This window comes from Clinocottus analis, unplaced genomic scaffold (assembly GCF_023055335.1).
Source record: "Clinocottus analis isolate CAN_PGR_092001 unplaced genomic scaffold, fCliAna1.0.p SCAF_3, whole genome shotgun sequence".
NCBI classification, from domain to species: domain Eukaryota; kingdom Metazoa; phylum Chordata; class Actinopteri; order Perciformes; family Cottidae; genus Clinocottus; species Clinocottus analis.
Genome location: NW_027176042.1, coordinates 2,372,764 through 2,395,000, shown reverse-complemented (window position 1 = coordinate 2,395,000; position 22,237 = coordinate 2,372,764). Strand labels below are relative to the sequence as shown.

Here is a 22,237-nt window from a genome sequence, read left to right as displayed (position 1 = left end):
TCTCGGATGAAGGATTTCCTTCGTTTTCTATGTTGACGACTTCCTCTGCTTCCGGTTTCTGTCCGCGGGGTTCAGAGAGAGACCGGAGGAAGTGAAAGGGCAAGATAAGCTGGTGTGTGTGTGTGTGTGTGTGTGTGTGTGTGTGAGAGAGAGAGAGTGTGTGTGTGTGTCAGAAAGAGACACAATAATAAAGAGCCCTTCTATAAAAAGCAGTCTTGTGACAGTCCAGTGAGCTCAGCTGACTGCTCTGCTGGCTGCTGGTTTAGTTGTGTAGTTGTGTGTCACAGAGGTGACACCATGAGCCGGATCTTGCCCTCTTTCCTTCCTCCCCCTCCTCTCTCCATCCCTCCCTCCCCCTCCTCTCTCCATCCCTTCCTCCCCCTCCTCTCTCCATCCCTCCTGGCTGACTCGGAGGCCTGAGCGTTGACCCAGCTGGCCACCACTTCAGACGAGCTCTTCTCTCTGTTTGCCTCCGTCTCGCTCAAAGAGACAAACACACATTATCCGTCCGTAATTGTCGGCCGACAGCCTCCGATTTAAAAAGGTCTCGCGCTCGTCACGCAGCGTTTCTTGAGCTTTCTCCTCCTTTTCATCCTTAAAGACACTCTTCCAACACATGACAACATGGCGCTGCCGTTGCTCTGCGAAGCACGTGAACACAGTTTCTCCACACGCTCGTCAGAACAAAAGACCCTCTGTGACTCACACAGTTTGCAAACAAAACACTTCCTGGTTTTCCTCGAAACGTCCCAATTGATTTGGATGTTGCCAAACGTGCCGTGATGGCGTGAGCGCCGCTCGGCCCCGGATGAACCCGCAGGAGCGCACAGCCGTCCATCACGGCTTCTAATTGTCATCGTTTGGCAGGAATGTGGTGATCGTGGGTGGGCCGTGTCATCTGGATAGCTTTGGGTGTCAACCAAGCCCCTCCCCTCCCTCCCCCTCCCGCTCTCCAGAGACTACAGCGTTTGGTCGGAGCCCCATTGTGTTACCGTGGCCACGGGCCAAAACAGAGGCGGGGCATCTGTCCTCCACCTGGTCCAACCAGCTGCTCGGGCGCTGCTGTGGCATGTCTGGAGTGTGTGTGGAGTGTGTGTGGAGTGTGTGTGGAGTGGCGTGCATCTGTGCAGAGGAGTGTGTTCCATCGGTATTACTAGAACTTGCAGTTCACAATTTAAAAAAGCACAAGATGTGTGCAGCCCTTTGTGCACGGCGTCTGGAGCGCTGTGTGTGTGTCCGCCATCTTGTTTCAGCGTAACGGGTGAAAGGTGACTTGCGCAGCTCTGCGTTGGCAGCGGCACATCGTCCGCTTCCTGGTTTTGTGTGTCCGGCGCTGCTCATTGGCCAGGAGACAGGAAGTGATGCGACAGTGATGTCGCTTCCCAGAAACAGGTCCTGCTGGACGGGACGGACCAGCTCTGTGGAGGGACGATGCCTCCTGTCTGCGGCCGGTCTCGGGTCTGCACGGGCGTGTCCAAACCACATTCCTCACATTCCTCACATTCCTCCTCCCGGCTCGTGCGCACCGTTAATCCGCGTCGTCGTGTCGGCAGGAATGCGCGACGCGCTTCCACAAAACGGACGAGAAGAAACGAGGTTTGGATCGAGATCCGATCGGAACATCGGCCGAGGCAGAAAGGGATCAGATACCTGCTCACACACCTCTCTGTTCACGTCACCTTCAACACACACCAGGAAATGAGCCGGGCTTTATCTGCAAGTTCCCAGTTGGGTCATCTCGTATATCATCGCTCTGTCAAAGCCGAGAAGAGCTTTTACGTCGACTTCAGCAACCAACGACCCGTCGACCTCAGGAGATGCTGACGGAGGCAAACTACACACCCAGAAAGGGGAAGAAGAAGGTTGGATGTTGAGCAATGGGAAAGTTTCCCACCATTTCAAAACGCAAAGAGGAGGCTGACGATGCCCACACACACGTGTCTCTTCCTCATTTTCCCTTTCCCTTGGTGTCAATTAATGAGTAATACGCTGGTAGGGGATTAAACGGCAGCGGCACCGGGTCATGTCTGGGTGTGGGCGCGCACAGGACTGGCACATCTGCTAAATGTCACCGAGTGCACTCCACAGCTGTCTCACACACACACAGACACACACACACACACAGCATTTTCATAGGCTCCAGCGATGTGTGGCTCTTCCTCTTTGCTTTCTCTGAAGATGACTGTCTGAGCTCTCTTTCTCATTCTTCGGTTGTTTAATTGTTTTCTCTCCAGACTGGACTGGACTTTATTCCTTTCCACTTTCTCTCCCTCTGTTAAACTCGCTCGCCCTCTCAGACACACACCATTTCTCCCTCTCTGTCCAGTCCAGTCTTTTGGCTCTTAAATCAGTCATTCTCCTTGTATTTAGTCAGCAGCAGCCAAGACCGTCCCCGCGGACCATTACACACACCAGGAGGGAGGGAGGGAGGAGGGAGAGAGGAGGGAGGAATGGGAACTGAGCCGAGAGATGGAGTGAGATATAAAAATGTAAAGAAGAGCAGAATGCTGAATGAGGAGCAGAGAGATGAAGCGGTGAAAGAGAAAGCGTTTAGAGGAGGCGTGAAAGCCACACTGCTCCAACGCTCATCTGTGTTCCTGTCAGCGGCAGCGTTCCCACTTCTCTCCTCTCTCCTCCTCGCTTGCAGAGCTGGAGGCCCGAACCCAAGCAGGGGACTTTCCTCTGGCTCCCCCCCAGAAGAAGAGTCAGCAAACTGGGCAAGCTGGGTGGCTTCACCTGGGGGTGGAGGCATGGAGGGAGGAGGGATGTGGAGGAGAACACTGGGGGACTTCCACTGAAGGAAGTGATGAAGCAATGTGGCATTACACAAGTTATCGTGTGCGTGTGTGTGTGCGCACAAAACAACTTTTGTTGTTAATCAACACAATCTGTAAACTCCGCTTTATGGAGTTGTGATTTTGTAAAGATGTGCACGCACACAAGTGAACATCCTCTAGTTCACTCAGTCACATACAGTAGATACTTGAGCATGCATATTTACATGTCTATATATTCAAATATTTCAACTCCATTTCTTTCTGACACGAGCCGCCCTCTCTCCCTGTCCTCATTTGGTGCATCGACAGGTTGAACCTCATCCATCAGTCCTCCTCCGCTCCCAGCAGGAGGCTTTACATTGAGCTCCATGCCAAGAAAAACAGAGTCCTGCCTGCTGGACAAACACCAACAGCGTCTAGCCGTGCTAAGCTAACAGCAGAACCCCCCCAGACCCGCAGAGCACATACATCACCATCGAGTTAAACAACAAAGCACATGTTTAGTTTTTCTCTCCAGCCCAAAGTTCACTCCCTCATAATATCACACATGTTTTCCTCTGATTGTGATGAGGTCGCCCTGCCGACGTCTCTCCAGGTCCTCATGACGAGTGTGTCGTGGACAAGGTGAGGCGGTTGTGTGTGTGCTTTAACACACGCAGAGGAATTAACAAACACACAGACACACACATGTGTTGCATTGAGGATTAAAGGGCAGGAATGACAGGAATGTGCCTCCTCAACTCTTCTAAAGAACACACCCAACACACACACACACGCACACGCTAACAGTAAGCTATCCCGCACCGCTCCCTGCGTGTTGACAGGCCGACAGTGGGAACAGAAACTGAAGGAGAGTTCGGTCACATGAGTCAGATTGAATAATGTCGTGTATGAAATGAATCGAGCTGTAATGAGTTATTCCATTAAAGGCTTCACTGTCTCGGCCTTTGAGGGAAGTGAAGCCAGAGGACAAGAGCAATAACAAACACACAGCTCAGAGAGCTTTTCTGACTGCCGAGCGCGCCCCTGGCGTGCTAGCGTGCTAGCCGTTAGCGCTCCAGCAGCAGCGCTCGGCCTCGCTTCCATTATTTCCAGTGGAAAATCCCCCGCAGCCCGAAACGCGTTTTTCTTTATAGACCATAATTAAAAGAGCACGAGCAGAGCTGTTGACAGGCTAAGCTGCAGCTATAAACAGGCTCCACTGGGACTGTTTGTGTCGCATATGTTAAGAAAACATTTCCATTACTCTGGAAGTTAGACGACATTTTAGGAACGTGTGCAATAAGTTCTGACTTTGTGATGTGACTTGAGTTATTAATCAAAGTTTTAAACGTTTGCTGGTTCAGCGTCTCGAACGTGACCCTTCACTGCTCGTCTTTATCCTGTGTAATTGCAAAAGTAATATATTTTAGTCCGAAAACACAAGAAAATAAAATACAAGCTCTGGAAAGTTGTAATTTTCACTTATTGACTGAATGAAGAACAACAAAGTGAAGTAGTGGAGAGCAGATGAAGATACAGGACCACGTTCAGAATGGTACCATGCAACACTGCCACACACACACACACACACACACACACACACACACACACACACACACACACACACACACAACCGCTGCTGTAAATCTCTCTAAACCACGCCATAAAAGCTCATTTTAAACACCATCTGCATTCCTCGTTCTTTACAACTGCCAGGCATTATTTCTGTGTATGTGTTTGTGTGCGTGTGTGTGTGTGTGTGTGTGTGTGTGTGTGTGTGTGTGTGTGTGCGTGTTGAACTCTCCTCTCCTTTAAGCCACCTATTGTTTTACCAGCGATCTAAAACCTGATCTAAAACATCTTCTGCGTCACCGAGCTGCCGTGTTGTGGTTCTCTGGTTGCGCTGCTCGTCTTCACTTTGTTTACTTAAACTTATCTTGTGTGTGTGTGTGTGTGTGTGTGTGTGTGTGTGAGATTGAGAAAGAGCTGAGTCAGGCTTTTATTCTTGTTTTTGGAAAGCCAGAAGAGGAAGAAGAAGGGTGATGACACAAAGAAAAAGAGGATTTAAGGGGTGAAGGAAAGTGTCAGAACGCACATTAAGAGGAGAGGAAGCAGTTTAGAGGGAAACATCAGAGCAGCTTCATGAGAGGAACAGAAGAACAGAGGAGAACATGGAGGAATGGAAGAGGCGGGTGAAGGCGGGCATTCGCTGCCAGGAACGGTTTGGCCCACATGGCTGAGGTGTGGTTAAGGCCTCTTGTGTTACATCTATTAAAAACATCTGGACATACACACACACACACACACTCTCACTGTACATGACGGCACAATCACAACAGACCCACATCTTACCGCCATAATTCTGGTCCCTCCAAAAGAAAAATGGAAATCACTTATCGCCTCCTTCCTCTCTCTAAAATATGCTATTAGAGGCATCAGTGGCCATGTAATCACTCTGGCTCTCCCACAGGAAGACACACACACATATACACACACACACACCTTGGTAATTAGAATGAAGATTAGGTCCGACTCGCTGTAATCCCGGTGAGTGGCTGATCTCGTCGCTAAACGGCGGGTCAAGCGGCGCCGCGTGGCGTGGCGTCAACAGTGTGAGCGTGTTTGTGTTCTTCATCTCTCCGAGCTACTAATTGATGCATTTTTAATGCGACTGATTGAGATTAACTCCGTGCGCACAAGCGCACGACCCGTGCGCGGACACACTGCCGGCGCGCATTCTGCTGCACATGCAAAGAGCCCGTCTGTCTCGCCCACTTTGTATGCACACCCACTTTCCCTCACACAAACACTCCCTCCCCGACTCCTCCGCCCTGCACAAACACTGCGCTCCCCGGCCGATCTCTTCCCCGTGTTTGTGTGTGCGCTCCACTTCTCCCTCGCAGCCCCGTACACACTGCGTAGCATGGCCGATAGCATCAGTGCCCCCTCATTGCATCTAGCACTCTCCCCCATCTTTGTTTAGTCGCCCACCTTCCTGTTCCTGATAAGGCCAGCAGCTTGTTAGCGTAGCGCTCGTGCATAGTTAGCATCGGTCCACAGTGGGAATCCTGCCAGGCTGCTGTTCCTCTGTGCAAGCACCCATAGCCGTATCAATATTACATCTAGAGCTTAAATGTATGCACGTTATGTCTTTAACATAAATATCCTCTCAGCAGTCCTTGATGTAAATGTGTAATATTGTCTGGGTTGAGATATCCCATAAGGGATTTGAGCTGCGGTTCAATATAAGAGGAGGTCTTTTCTCATTTGAATGGCGACACTAAACAGGCGTTCATTTGGAAACCCCAATCTCCAGTCTCATCTTATAGTATATGATAATGTTGTGCTGCAATTTCTCCCCCCGTTTGCAAGACAGCTGATAAAATCAGTCATAGTAAAGCACTTCTCTCGATGCAGTGCTGTTCACACTCGCAGCCCTGCGTGTGTGTGTGTGTGTGTGTGTGAGAGACTCCATGCAGATGATTGAGTTAGTGTGATTTAGTGATGGTCGGAAGATGAAATGCCGCCGCCGCGCCGCGTCTAGCGACTCGCCGCGCACACTTATCTGACGGCGGCAAGCGAAGGCATTTAATTTGGAGGGGAAAAAGGAAGGAGGGAGCAAGGAAAGGTGGAGACGAAGGTGAACACATGGGAGATGAATGAGGGAAGAGGAGAGCAATGAATCGGAGGAGGAAGGCTGAGGATGCAAGACACGGGTGGAGATGGAGGGATACAGCGATGACGAGGTGCTTTAATTCCAGCGATCACGAGGATTAAAAGGCCTTAACAGTGATGAAGAGGTTTAATTCTCTCCCTTTCTTTCACTGTGTTTACCCCGTATTATATCTATTATATATGTATTAAATATATTATATGTATTATATGTATTATATGCATGCATGTGCGCTTGGAAAATCCTACCACATGAGGCTCTTTATTCCCTTTCTCTCCTTTTTGTTTTCTCCTCTTCCTCCACAGGCTGGTGTGCGTGTGTGTGTGTGTGTGTGTGTGTGTGTGTGTGTGTGTGAGAGAGAATGTGACCTTTTGTAAGCTCTGCTGGTGAAAGGCCACAGGCTCACACATGAATAACCATGCTGTAGACATGAGGGTGAATACTGCAGCCGGTCAATAAGAGTTGGCATAGCGAGTAACCTGAGATGACAGAATACGCCGGATTACACGGCCGCGCCGCTCGACACGCCGACGAGAGCTGGAGGTCGGCTTCAGGACGTGTGATGGCGGCCGACAGGTGCGGCTTCGCTTGGGAGCAGTCGGCGGTCACGGCGGTGGGAGCTCGCCGAGTGTGGAAACATTAGAAAGATAGAAATAGAGAATTGTCTTTTAATGGAGCCGTAATGATGGAAGTGAGCGCTTGATGAGCCGTTACTCTGCTTGTAGGTACAGCACCTCCCAGGTGTGTGCATTAGTGTCAGCTGTGTGTGAAAACACACACACTCTTCATTCTCTCCCCGTGTTATTGCTGCTATTAAACGCTAGAGATGCACCGTGTGCAATCTTCCTGCATGGTTTTTAATTTTGGTGTCACTGGGATTCCTCCGAGGGTTCAGGCGAGTGTCGATCGGCAGCCGATCACTCGGTGCATCTCCATCCAGTGCTTATCAATAAACATATCAGTGATCCTCCTCACCCCGCGGGGCTTCCTGATGGGCACGCCCCTTTAAAAAGAAAACACACGCCGTCTCAAATCACAGCCATGCAGCCGCTTTAGCTTCAAATAAAAGAGAGCAAGATGAACGGTCGCATCTGCTCTCCTTCCCAGGCCTTAAAATAACCCGCTGCAGACACACACTGTGTATTGACAGGAGCCCCGCTGACATTCCACTGACACCGAGTGTGTGTGTGTGTGTGTAGGTGTGTGTGTGTGTGTGTTTGACTGCACGCCTCCTCCGTCATTGTCACCATAGCTCTTTGTCTGTCTTGATGCTGTTGAGGGGAAAGCCGTCTGACCCACATATGGTATAGCTTTACTCTGAGCTCCTCTGTATATACTGTGTGTGTGTGTGTGTGTGTGTGTGTGTGTGTGTGTGTGTGTGTGTGTGTGTGTGTGTGTGTGTGTGTGCATGCGTAAGTGTAAGGGTGCTGGCTTGTCCCGTAGATGTATATCAGAGCGATCACTCACTCATGTGTGATGCTCCATCTGCTCACAGCTACGCACACACGCATGCATGCACACACACACACACACATAAACACACACATAAACACACAAACACACACACACACACACACAATCACAACCTTGTAGCTATAGAATAAAAAGAGTGTTTTTCTTTTTGCAAGATAAAAAAAAAAACATTTGCATTACAGAGGATGAGGGTACTACCACCCGCTATACTCTATCTGTGTGTGTGTGTGTGTGTGTGTGTGTGTGTGTGTTCAAGTGCTCACTACTCGTGGTCCTGTCCTCTTAAATTTCCCTGAAACACACACAGTCCGACAGCAGTAGGTGTTCGTCCTGCCGCTGCAGAACAGCTGATGGATTTGTTTGCGTGTCTCTTTGCTGAAGTTGCGGCGCGCGACAGGAAGTGAGTGATTTCAGGCTTTTATCTGAACGGCTGCAGATAGAAAACACAGCTTAAAGAGACGTTTACATGGAGCCGTCACTGGGCCGGATATGATGCGTGTGTCTGTCATGTGAGTTCATTTCTCATGCAGGTTACAGGTCCTGTAAGGTCAAAAGGTCAGAGGGTCAGAGGGAACGCCGTGGTTGGGTGTGAGAGCCAGGATTGAATCCTCTCTTTGGAGCTTCAGTGCATATTCCCTGCTCTTCTTTATTAGATTAGATCAGAGTGGTCCCATTTGTCATTGAGGTGTAGATGTTAAAAGCTGAAGAGCAAAGTTCAATCTTCAGATTCATCATTCAGAGGCTAAACATTAACAGCATTCACAACAGCTCAGGGCTTTATGCCACCACCGGTGTTGGAGTCCACTCACACAAAGTATCGTCATCTGTTCTCTCCTTCCACCTCTTCATCCCTCCTTCCACCTCTTCATCCCTCCTTCCACCTCTTCATCCCTCCTTCCACCTCTTCATCCCTCCTTCCACCTCTTCATCCCTCCTTCCCTCCTTCGAGGACTCTGCATCGCTTCTCTCGTCTGTTTAAAATCCTTCTGCTGCTTTTCCTCCTTTCCTTTTGTTCTGCAGAGGGCCGCGCTGGATTCCACACTTCAATCGGGCCCCTAAACACACACACACACACACACACACACACACACACACACACACACACACACACACACACACACACACACACACACACACACACACACACACACACACACACACACACACACACACAGGGGCCGCCCTGCACATCAAAGTCAGGAATGTGTTTCCATTATGCACGGGGAAAGCTGCTCATGTCGAGTTAACCCCCCTATAAAGTGTGTGTGTGTGTGTGTGTGTGTGTGTGTGTGTGTGTGTGTGTGCGTGTGTGCGTTTCGACATGCTATGAGCGAGTCCCGTGTGCTTTGTTTTCACACACATGTCCAAGGCTGCTTTGAAACATCTTCGCCATCACCTGGAACACCTGGAACACCTGGAACACTTCATGTAGTCCCGTTGCTTTTTCTTGAAGTCTTTGAAGTTCCTCCATCGCACTTCTTCCCGTCTTTTATTTCAAGAGGAAGTTTGGTTCCTCACTGCTTAGGCTTCCTCCTCCTTGTTCCCTTGCTTCCTTTCCTCCATCCCACAGTGCACCCGTGCAGTAGAGGGCACACAATGGACAATCTCTCTCTCTCTCTATCGTGTACATTAGCTCTATTCGTTGTCACTTTGCTCTGACGGCCATCATTCTGACTGACGTGTCGTCGCCTTATCGCCTGGATCTCTCACCCTCCAGCCGGCTAACGCCAGCCGGCTAACGCCAGCTGATAGACCCGTGTGTCTATCAGAGCTAACCAGGCTGCCTGCACTGATAAAACCCGGCATTAGGGGATTTGGGGTGGATCGGCGGGTTTAGGGAGGTGTTAATGCACAGAGGAGAGATAAATATAAATGTTGTAGAAGCACAAGGAGGGGGGAGGGGGAGGATGAACAGGAGGGAGAAGAGAAGGAGAGGAGGAGGAGGAGGGAGAAGGAGGAGGGGTGTTAGCTTGAGTGTGGCGATGCTGCAGTGTTGATTTTATTTGTTTGCCATCCTTCTGCAACAGTTCTAGATATCCAGAGGCTTCAGGGTTCTAGGTATCCAGAGGCTTTATAGTTCTAGGTATCCAGAGGCTTCATGGTTCTAGATATCCAGAGGCTTCATGGTTCTAGGTATCCAGAGGCTTCCGGGTTCTAGGTATCCAGAGGCTTCAGGGTTCTAGATATCCAGAGGCTTCATGGTTCTAGATATCCAGAGGCTTCATGGTTCTAGATATCCAGAGGCTTCATGGTTCTAGATATCCAGAGGCTTCAGGGTTCTAGATATCCAGAGGCTTCAGGGTTCTGGGTATACAGAGGCTTCATAGTTCTAGATATCCAGAGGCTTCAGGGTTCTAGATATCCAGAGGCTTCAGGGTTCTAGATATCCAGAGGCTTCAGGGTTCTAGATATCCAGAGGCTTCATGGTTCTAGATATCCAGAGGCTTCATGGTTCTAGATATCCAGAGGCTTCATGGTTCTAGATATCCAGAGGCTTCAGGGTTCTGGGTATACAGAGGCTTCATAGTTCTAGATATCCAGAGGCTTCAGGGTTCTAGATATCCAGAGGCTTCATGGTTCTAGATATCCAGAGGCTTCAGGGTGTTCTAGGTATCCAGAGGCTTCATGGTTCTAGATATCCAGAGGCTTCAGGGTTCTGGGTATACAGAGGCTTCAGGGTTCTAGATATCCAGAGGCTTCAGGGTTCTGGCATCTCTGAGCTGCATCTGCTCTCGTTCTCATGTGGCTCCTCTTCATCCTCCTCTCCCTCGCTCAATGCTTCAGGCTCCGCCCCCTGATGTGTTGAAGCTCTGTTAATGTCGCGTTACGCACGTTGACAAGAGAGCAGAACTCTTCCTGAGGAACACGAGCGCAGCGTCGCTCTCTGAATCCATCCATCAACCACTTAGTGGAGAGCTGAGCAGCACACACAGCAGCATCTCCAATCATCACCGGCTCTGCCATTGATTTCAGTACACACACACACACACACACACACACACACACACACACACACACACACACACATTCACATGCACTACACGTATGTCAACCTGTAAATGTATACATATTTCTATACTTGCTTCTACACTACAGGTGCCTGTAGGTAAATGTGTACACCAGCAGATATTATGCACAGGCATGCACGCTTGCATGCACACGCGTGTGATTGTACACACGCGTGTGATTTTACACACATCGTTGTACACGTCTAGAGAAGCTCTTAACCCTCCTAAACACACAGCTCGCCCTGTTAACCGGATTATTAGATTCTAGTGGTTGGTTCCAGGCAGCAAGGCTCAGTTTGATTCAATTAGACATCCTTCCTTCCATCCATCCTTCCATCCATCCATCCATCCATCTCTCCATCCATCTATCTCTCCATCCATCCATCCATCCATCCATCCATCCATCTCTCCATCCATCCGTCCATCTGTGCCTGTGAAATAAATGGATTTGGGACAATTTATGACTTGTTGTTTTCACACGCCGCCCACGCTCGCTGGCTCCTCTCGTCTCTGTTCTCTCTTTCTCACCTCTCTCACAGATCTATATTTTTGTATTTTTTTCATGTAAGCACACTATATTTGAACCGCATCCTCAGAGGACGGGAAAGTGGAGGGAGAGAAAGGAACGACAACGAGAGCGAAAGTACTGTCAGGAGGGAGAAAGTGACGCTTCAACCGACGCCAACTGTGAGAGCCGGTGTTCCTGAAGTGAAGCCGGCCAGAGGGACAGAAGCTGCGAGGAGACAGTTGTTTGTACATTTGGGATTTCGCAGGCTGGAAGAAGCTCAAAGAGACGAGCAGATGGATCCAAACGGAGGAGAGGAAGCCCGACAGAAAGACAGACTTTTATTCTCTCTGTTATTGTGAGTGCAGAACCGGTCCGGGCGGGGCCTGGTCATTAGCCAGCGGACTGGACTCCCACAGAAAGATGTGCTGCCAACTGGAAGAGAGAGAGGGAGAGAGAGAGAGGGAGAGAGGGAGGGAGGAAGGGAGGGAGAGGGAGAGGGAGAAAGAGAGAGAGAGAGAGATGCTGGGAGCACATCAACCTATTCTTTCACTTTTGCATCATTTTTTCTTATTCCGGTCGCCTGTGTTTCAAACTCCAGTGTGTGTGTGTGTGTGTGTCTGTGTGTGTGTGTGTGTGTGTGTGTCTGTGTCCGTGTGTGTGTCTGTGTGTGTCTGTGTGTGTGTGCTGGAGCTCATTTAGATGCGAGCCATCCGTGAATGAAATGTATCCTTTGTTTACAAACCCATTATCTAGATAATAACATCCATATTCCCTCTCTTCTGCGGTGCTTCATCACAGCCTTATGAGCTCTCTCTCTCTCTCTCTCTCTCGCTCTCGCTCTCTCTCTCTCTCTCAGGCAGTAGTGAGAGATAATGGTATTGTTGCCCCTGGTTTCTTTTGGTGTGATTGTAAATACATTCTTTCATCGCAGTGTGTGTGTGTGTGTGTGTGTGTGTGTGTGTGTGTGTGTGTGTGTGCTCGCTCAGCGTCTCCCCCTCTCTGTGTAACATGTTTCTTTGTGTGTGCATGTACATACCCATCAAACACATATTAGCCCATGCAGATCTGTCATCGTCTGTGTCTGTTTTCATCTTACCATCTTCCATCTTTCTGTGTGTGTGTGTGTGTGTGTGTGTATCTATCTGTGTGTGTGTGTGTGTTCAGTATCATTCTCCAGCTCCTCATAGCCTGCTGTCCCTTGCTTGCTTGTCGCTGTGTGCTGATAGCAGTGCGAGTCGACAAAGCTCCGTTATGGAGAGCTGTACACCCCCCCCCCCCCTCCTCCTCTCCCCCCCCCCCCCCCCCCTCACCTCCTCATCCCCCCTTTGCACTTTTCATTTGCTGCTGAGATGACTTTGGCTCCCCGCCATCCCCCAGCCAGCCAATCTCCTATCTTGTATCTGCACCATTACTTTCCATATCTGGGCAAATTATTCGCCAAAGCTCATAAAGAGAGAGAGTGTGTGTGTGTTTGTGTGTGTGCTTGTGTGTGCACTTAGATTAGTCCACAGGTGTATTGGATGATTAGGTTTTCATTGAAATCCAAAGATAGTGCCTCACTGTTATTCTCTCCTGGCTGCATACAGGAAACAGTGTTTTCATGTATGAACTACTTTCTGAAATGATTTCACTCTCAAACATGTTTTCATGAGCTCGTCCAAACTGCTGATTGAAGATTTGTCTTCCTGCTGCAGATGTGTTAACATTAAAGTCCGGTCAATGTGTGTGTCCGTGCACAAACCCCTGTGATCATGTCTGTTCACAATAATCCTGCTGCATCCAATACCTCCATGAACAAAGGCTTCACTGAAGCCCTCTGCACATGTTGATCATCTCACACTAACACAAACCACCTGTTGCTGCTGGAGGACAGCTGCACACACACACACACACACACACACAGGTAGAAGGTATGCAATGTGGGATTCGTCTGTGGGAGGTCATGGGTTCACTCGTTCTCGGCACGTTCCTCCTGCTCTCACATCCTTCTTTGGACGTTTTACTGTAAAGCAGCAAATCCAACACAACCCTGTGTGTCTGCGCTCTACATTGAATTGAACATGAGCCGTTCTTAGTTCGACGTCTATTTGTGTCCAATGATTTGTTCTCATATTAGTCCTTTGTGTGTTACTTGTGAGGATGTTAGTGTGTTTCTCACCTTCTCTCTGCTCCTCTGCAGATCCTGGTGAACTCGGTGAGTCCCGGCCGACCCGCTGTGCTCTACGAGAAGGTGACGGTCAGCGAGGGAGGAAGCCCGTTACTGAGGGACATGCTGTTCAGCCCGGACCTGCAGCACATCTACACGCTGACGGACAGACAGGTGAGCACACGCACACACGCACACGCACAACTCCACACGGTGCTTTCACACAGAAAGCATCGACAACGTGATGCAACAAAGTTCTGAAAGTCCAACACACACAGAAAGCGTCTCTGTGTGCAGCTGTGGTGCCGGAAAGCAAATGATTACACAACAAAGTTATGAAAGTGTAACGCACACAGTGTGTGTTTGTAGTGTGTAATGATGTGTGTGTGTGTAGCCGTCATTAGCCTCTATGTTCAATCCAGCTCTGACCTCAGGTCCAGGCTAGCAAGGCCTTGTCAACACATGTGGTTCTAGTTACACTCACACACACACACTCGCACACACACACACACATACACACACACACACACACACACACACACACACACACACACACACACACACACACACACACACACACACACACACACACACACACACACACACACACACACAGCCATTAGTTCTTGTACATCTTAAACCTCCTACAATCGCAACACAACTCATTCCCACTGGATGTAATCACACACACACACATATACATACACACACACGCACACATACACACGCACAGTGCCACCATGACGGTTGGCTAATAATCGAGGCATTACACACACACACACAGACATACAGGGAGTGTTATAGGTCACATGTGGTGTGTGTGTGCCCGCGGTCATTACCAGCTCCACCGCTGGTGAGGCTGTGTCTACTTTGATGGTGAGTTAGAGGGAGGAGGGGGGGAGGAAGAGGGGGGAGGAGGAGGAGGAGGAGGAGGAGGAGGAGGAGGAGGAAGAGGGGGGGGGAGGAGGAGGAAGGGGGGGGAGCGTGTCGCATCTCTGTTGCTCCCCAGGCCCAGCTGCTCCCCTTGTTTTCCTGTCTCATTAGTGCGGTGAGTGAAGGAAGCGGAGGTGGGGGGGAGTGAGGTCGTACATGATGCAGATACGTCTGGATTCAAGGGATCTGAACCGGGAACGGATCGGTGGTTAAGAAGAGAGCGACATGCTGACTGAGGCCGCCATGAAACGACATCTTCTTCACTCTTTCCCTGCTTTTTGTTGTGCCAGAGGCCGGTTGTCCATAACTGGAGCTGCAGTAATTACATTAATCTGTATTACAAGTGCTGTTGATGACGGGTATTGTGGGTACTAAGATGACAACACTATAAAAACTTAGTACACTCCAGTCCGTCATTGTGTAAAGTTGTCTAAATAAAATGCTCTAAAACCAGGGAAGTAATGGTGAATAAATGTGTGATGGAGGAATTAGTCATGTGAATATTCACCTCCAGCTTCTGATGCTGCAGTCGGCGCTCAGGCGAGCTCCTCTTCCTCTCAGTCGCTGTATCGACGCATCACTTCTGTAATTTGGAAGAACAGCACAAGTCTTGAATCAGAAATTAATGTCCACACATTTAAATAGTGATCATCTGCTCCGGCTCACCTCAGCTCCCAGGACAGAGTCGTCTTCTTGAGTTGTTCATTCCCCACAACGCGACGCTCGTCCCCGGAGACGCGTCGGCACTCGATGGCTCCAGTGGTGCAGAGGGGTTGGACGTAGCATTAGCGGCTAACGCTAGCTTCACTTGAGTCACGTTCTTGAATTAGTGGAGAGGTTTGAAGCCTATTTTCTAATGCAAAGGTGAGTTTCACATGCTGACGTGATGCAGGTGTAGACGGCAGGCAGCGGGACTCAGGTGCGCACAGGTGGAGGAGAAGGTGGAGGAGAAGGTGGAGGAGAATGTGGAGGACACGGCTGCTGGTGTATGTGAGAGACTTGGTGGCATGTTCCACTTTATCCTGGCAGTGAATGACAAGAGGGACACACACACACACACACACACACACACACACACACACACACACACACACATCCATGTACACTCCAGGATGTTGTGGCTCCGCCCGCTCTTCTTTCTCCAGAACTCCCACCATCATGATGAAACACATTCTCTGTCGGTTCTCTCACTCTCTCTCTCACACACACACACACACACACACACACACACACACACACACACACACACACACACACACACACACACACACACACACGCTGTGTGTTTGATCCCCGTTAATGGTTAGCAGGCTTGGGTTAAGCAGGACGGGGGGTTTGGGCTGCGGTTGCCAGACCTTCTCTCTAAACCCCCTCTCCAGCACTAATGACTCGAGGGGGCAATTCCCTCCTCTCGCCCTCCGTCCTCCCCTCATCTTTATCCCTCTGCCCTCCATCTTTCCCACCATGCCCCCCCCCCATCCCTACTTTTATAAATCCGTGCCTCGGCTGCCACACACACTCACGCTGGCGCTCACACACACTCCCATGTTTCCATCTAAGCCCAAATTGAGTCCTCCCCTCTCAACGGCCTCCTACTGATCCCATTCCCATGTTTTAATGATCTCTCACTATCGCTACGATTCTGCCCATTTCTCTCTCTCTCTCTCTCTCTCTCTCTCTCTCTCTCTCTCTCTCTCTCTCTCTCTCTCTCTCTCTCTCTCTCTCTCTCTTTCTCTCTCTCTCTTTCTTTCTTTTCGCTATCTAACTCGCTCTCTTTTTTTCTCTCTCTCTCAAAAATAATGGAATTGATGGTTGTGGGAGGCTGGTTTTGACACACACACACACACTCTCACACACACACACACACACACACACACACACACACACACACACACACACACACACCATGACGAATGCAACCTGGCTCCCTTTTCCCCATTTTCAAATGATATACATAAACACACAGCCTTCCTCTCATCCCGCAAGTAGACGTGTGTGTGTGTGTGTGTGTGTGTGTGTGTGTGTGTGTGTGTGTGTGTGTGTGTGTGTGTGTGCGTGCCTGCGGGGGTTCCTCAGACAAGCCAAGCACATTAAGGTGTCACTGGACATATCCACTGATGCGTAGCCTACGACAAGTCCTCCCTTCCCTTCCTGTCTCTCGCTCTCACACACACACACACACACACACACACACACACACACACACACACACACACACATGCAGGACCAGGCGGTGAGTCAGAGTTCGGGTTGAGGCTCAGTGATTTATGACTTGCTCTGTTCCAGCTATATTCATCACTGTCATTATTATCAATGGAGGATATGACGGCAGGAGCGGAGTGTGTGTGTGTCTTTGTGTGTGTGTGTGTGTGTGTGTGTGATTTCAGCTGATGTTGTGTATGTTTGTCTGCTGTTTTGTTGTGTACTTGTATGAGCTCATCACATTTGCACAACATGTAAACATCTGCATCAGTTGACATTTTTTTTAAATCTAAACATTATTGATATTCATCTGAGCACACACACACACACACACACACACACTGTCCTCGTCGTATCTCATAGCTGCGTCTCTCTGGGTGTAAATGAGTTTCTACTTGCGCTGTTTGTTGGCTAAAATGTGTAAAAGTTCATTCTTTGACTGAACACTAACTTCCTGCGTCTCTTGATGCGAGAGCGTCCGCTGTGGGAATCATGGCACCGCGTGTTGGCTCAGCGGAGACTTTCCATCATCAAATCATTTCCTCTTTCTGTTTGGTCTCCAGGAAGGTAGCTCTCTCTGGATGTGCTGCTGCAGCTGCTGTTCCTGCTGTCTTTGTACTTGTACACACACACACACACACACACACACACACACACACACACACACACACACGGACACGCACGTCCTCGTGCCTTTTGATGGCAGCCATGCATATGATGGCGGTGCGGAGTGCGGTGCCGGCTAATTGCTGAAAACATGAATATGCATGGCCCTCGTCTGTGTTTGGAGCGAGCGTCCTGGAAACAGACGGGAAGGACTTGGAGGGCTTGATAAAGTGGAGGGAAATGATGCATTATGGGTATGCGTGAGACCACCTTTGTGTATGCGTGTGTGTGTGCATAAAATTCATGTGCTCGTACACTGGAATCAACCACATCTGTATGCCTTTGAATCTGCATTTGCACACACACTCTGCATTCAACACGTGTGTGTGTGTGTGTGTGTGTGTGTGTGTGTGTGTGTGTGTGTGTGTTTGCTAACATCATTGTCTGACTTTCCATTCAGAGTCTGAAAGAGATTTCCCCCTCCACATTTCAACAAGACTCTCATCCCCCTGAGGAATCTGTGTTCATACACACACACACACACACACACACACACACACACACACACACACGCACAAAGTTCACATGCCGCTCACGAGATGTTGGTTTGAGTCCCTTCAACTGCAGACAATGGTCCCCATTGTGTTGTTGGCTCTCTCAACAAGGCCTCATCAAGTAATATCTTACCCATAGGGCTTCATCAGACATCAATCCTGTGTGTGTGTGTGTGTGTGTGTGTTCTGTTTACATTCACATATTACTGGTTCGCTGCCAATCTCGTTAGCAAACACATTAACACAGACTGACACCAGCACACACAATAAGCAGCTGGTTGTATCAATCAGCGCTGACATTTTACTGAACTGGATACAGCTAATCAGTCAGTTTTAAGTAGCTCAAAGATTAATTTTCCATAATTTATCAAACTCCGGCTGACTGAGGAACTAGCGCCGTGAACAAGTGCGTAATGCGGCGTCTAAACATCAGCGGTTGTGGGCTGACACCTTGTTTTATCGCTCGGATCGTACGCGCAGCGTGCGGGAATGTGATTTGCATTAAATGCTTAAACAGATTGAGAGGGAGGAGGTTTTTATTCTCTCTTCTTGTGATTGATTATTTATCTTTCTTTCTGCTCCCGAGCGTCCGACCTGCTCATTCAGATTCATGAGCACGACTCCGGCATCATCTCTTCCTCTCACCTGCTTGACAGAGTAAAGCTTGAATGAGTACTTGCGTGTCCTACACACACACACAGACACACACACACGAGGAGGTGGTCATTGTTATGTAAATGTTAATAGACCGGGTGCAGCGAGGCGGCGCACAGTGACTAAGACAGAGAAGTGGCGGTGCAGCCGTGGAGGAACGACAGTCAATTACAAGAGTTCAAACCGTTGCAGCTCCTTCCTCGTACAGGACGGAGCACACACACACACACACACACACACACACACAGAACACACACTACTGTTAACCGTGCATTGGTTCACACTCGCTTGTCCAGCCAACGTCTGACCTGTCACGTCGCTGCTGCATTGACGTGTTTATAAAAGAAGTGCAGAAATGATTTGTCGTTAATTGATAATTGCGGCCTTTTCTGTGACGTGAAGAAAGAAGGAAACCAAAACCAAAACGGGGGAAAGTGATGCTAGTTCCTGCCAACAGTATCAGATATGTGAGGAGGGTAACCGTCATGCCGTGGAGGAATGGTTTCCATGTCCCTTAATAGCTCCAACTCCTCTTTCTCTTAATTGTATTTCCTTTTCTCTCACTTCCTTCTTTCCTGTCCCATCGTGGTCTCTTGTGGGTTTTTCCCCTTTTAAAAGAAGAAGGAAAAGAGAAACGTGTGCTCAGACACTTGTCTTCGGCGTGATGCTATCAGTCCTAATGGAAGTCTAGCTGTCACTAGATAGCTCTGTCTTTCTCTCATCTCTCTCCGTTTTACTCCGCCGTCTTTTCCCAAAGGATGGAGCGATGGAGCGGACTGATAGGGTTAGAAAAGAGGGCGAGATGGATGGCGGGGTTAATGGCTTCTCTCTCCCGCCGCCTCCTCCCTCCTCCTCTTCTTTCTTCTCAATCATTATCAATCGGCGGTGCGATTGGTCCTCCTGTTGCTCGACAGTGATTGGGGCGGGAGGACGCGGCTCTGACTGATTGTCGTCGGATGAAGCCAATCACGAGCCGGCGTCGGCCCGCGGAGACGCTCCGAGCGGCTCGTCCCTGAGCCGGAACGGCGAGGCGCCGCTCGGGCACCACGGCACGGGGAAGGGATTTGAATTGAAGTCACATCTCTTTACAAACCCATGCGAGCAGGCCTTCAGACGTGAGGACCACATGGAGAGAAAAAAGCACATTTTCTTCTGTCACTGTCGAAAAAAAGCAAAATGAACGAACGTGACGCTGATGAGAGTAACTAATTATTTTGTTTAGATATTAATTAACTCATGAAAAACCTCAAGTGACCTCATCAAAGTGCTGGTTTTGTTTGTCAGCAAATGCAAACATTTGATTGAAAGTTTGAGCAACCACATGTTGACCCTTTAGATAAGATAAGATAATCCTTTACTAGTCCCTCAGGATTACACAGCATTGCTCACAAGTAAATAAAGATAAAGTAATATCAGTAAACAGTAGAACAGTAATAAAACAAGATTAAAAATTAAACAATAAGATGGATATTAAAGATACAGATGGAATAACAATAAAAATGTGTACAAACATACTTCAATGTTTCTTTCTGCTGGTTTTTGGTTTCAAAGTGTTGCTCAGCTTCCTCACCACGAGGGCAGGCTTCTGATGGAAAGCTTTACAAACTGCAGGATGCTGTGGAGTTGCATTCTGGGTAATGTAGGCTCCAGCATGTTTCAAGCTTGATCCATAAAAGAGACTAAAAGTCAGGACATCTCTTCCTCTGCTGCATCAATGTGGAACTGACTAATTGTTCCAGCACTGACAATAACCAGGAATCAAGAAATATGCACATCAGCTGATGACAAACATGCATGTGTATTTGTTCCTGTAAAAACTTCCTGGCAGTGTTTGTGAAGCATGCATGAATGTTAGCACGGCGGTTTGCTTTGCTCCGCCCCCCCAGCAGCGCTCCGTCCTCTGCATCCGCGTGGTGCCGGCTCGCCTGGCGGCGCTAATGGAAGTGCCAGCTGTGTGGCCGCTCACTCCTCACCAAGTCCATTTACTAAAGTGACAGAGTCATTTACCAGGCCGCCGGCCTCTCCCATCCTCACTTAATTAGAAGACCCGAGGCCTGTCTACCTTCACATTTACCTCTTCCTCTCTCGCTCTCTTTGTTCCAAGTCTTTGTTTTCTGCACTTTTTCAATCTCCGTCTCCTCCTTTGTCTCTGTCTTAGTTTTCTACTTTCTCTCTCTCTTCCACGAGGGACGAATGGCCGCACAGAGAGGGAGAAGCTGTATTGACTTGTAGTTTCAGATTAGCTTTCTCTGGAGGAGTTAATGGGACGTCCGTGTGATGACTGATGAGGGCGCACGCCTTCACGGCTTCTGTTGGACTCCAGCTTTTCTCTCTTGTTTGTGCAGCCGGTGCTGACCTGTTGCTCTCGTATTGTTGGAAAAAGATTACTTTTTCTTTTCATCCAGCACATAATACACAAGTATTATCTAAATGATACATTATGAAGGACAAGGAGACAATGTTATTGTACTTTTGGAGACCTTTTAATGACATATTTAGTTTGTTTTACAGAGGTTGTGTGAATGCTTTAAAAAAGTTTTACTTTCATTTATTTGAAGGTGCTTCTACATTAGTATTGTGTGTGTGTGTGTGTGTGTGTTGTCTGCTGTGTCGTCGTCTTTATTGGCCTTGAACTCCCGATATGAGTGCACACACGAAGGACAAATAAAGACGCCGTTTGATCTGCCTCTTGTTTTCTCCGGGATGGAGGAGAGAGGAAGAGATCAAAACAGTATTTCAGGAGAGGAAAAACAATGCGGGTGAATAATTGAGCCCGGCGCCGGAGAGAGAGGACGGAAAAGATAAATTGAAGAGGCGAAAGAGAGAAGGAGCGCTCGTTGAGGGGAGAAGCAGACGACGCGCAGCGGGAGAGAGATAAAGATAGCGAGGTTAGCGGGAGCAGAGCGTCCTGCAGGAGGGAGTCCACAGAGAAAACAGGAGATTACTGCCGTCAGGGCGCCGCTTCCTTCCTCTGACACAAAAAGACCTAATTCACTAAAACAGGTCTGCAGCTAGCGGGTTGCGTTGCCCTCCACGGCCACGGCGGTCAGTAACACCTCCACGGCGTCGCAGAGGTTCAGCATCAGGACCGCGGTCAGCAAATTGCACGTGATGGAAGACAATGATGTGATTGCCGTTTCCCAGTTTTCATTTCTCCCACCGCACCTCCTCCTCCCTCGGGCCCCCGCTCTCCAGCCGCCAGAGTCCTGTTTGCTTTGCCGCTTATCTCCGATCGGTCAACACATGGAGCCGCGAGCCGCTCATTGATCTGCTGAGCCCCTCGCAGTCCAGTCAGTGCACACATGCTAACCTGCTAGCCTGTGATGCAACACGCCCCGAGCAGCTGCTCCCTAAAGAAGACGCTGACATGGAGCCTGCTGAGAGGCACGATCCTGCTGGGACGCCGACCAGGAGAGCTCCTGTTGTAGGGAAGGACTGAGGGAAGGGCTGAGGGAAGGGCTGAGGGAAGGGCTGAGGGAAGGGCTGAGGGAAGGACAGAGGGAAGGACAGAGGGAAGGACAGAGGGAAGGACAGAGGGAAGGGCAGAGGGAAGGGCAGAGGGAAGGGCAGAGGGAAGGGCAGAGGGAAGGGCAGAGGGAAGGGCAGAGGGAAGGGCAGAGGGAAGGGCAGAGGGAAGGACAGAGGGAAGGACAGAGGGAAGGAAAGGACTGAGGGAAGGACAGAGGGAAGGAAAGGACTGAGGGAAGGACAGAGGGAAGGA

At 49.4% G+C, this 22,237-nt stretch overlaps 1 protein-coding gene across 2 annotated transcripts in view; it reads left to right on the top strand.

Moving 5' to 3' along the window:
- Positions 1 to 22,237, top strand: part of plxna1b (plexin A1b) — a 164,034-nt gene that overhangs the window by 62,538 nt on the left and 79,259 nt on the right. For both annotated transcript variants that reach the window (XM_068593452.1, XM_068593451.1), the window contains exon 4: positions 13,601 to 13,741. In XM_068593452.1, the coding sequence (XP_068449553.1) occupies positions 13,601 to 13,741 (141 nt within the window). The remainder of the gene's footprint in view (positions 1 to 13,600; positions 13,742 to 22,237) is intronic.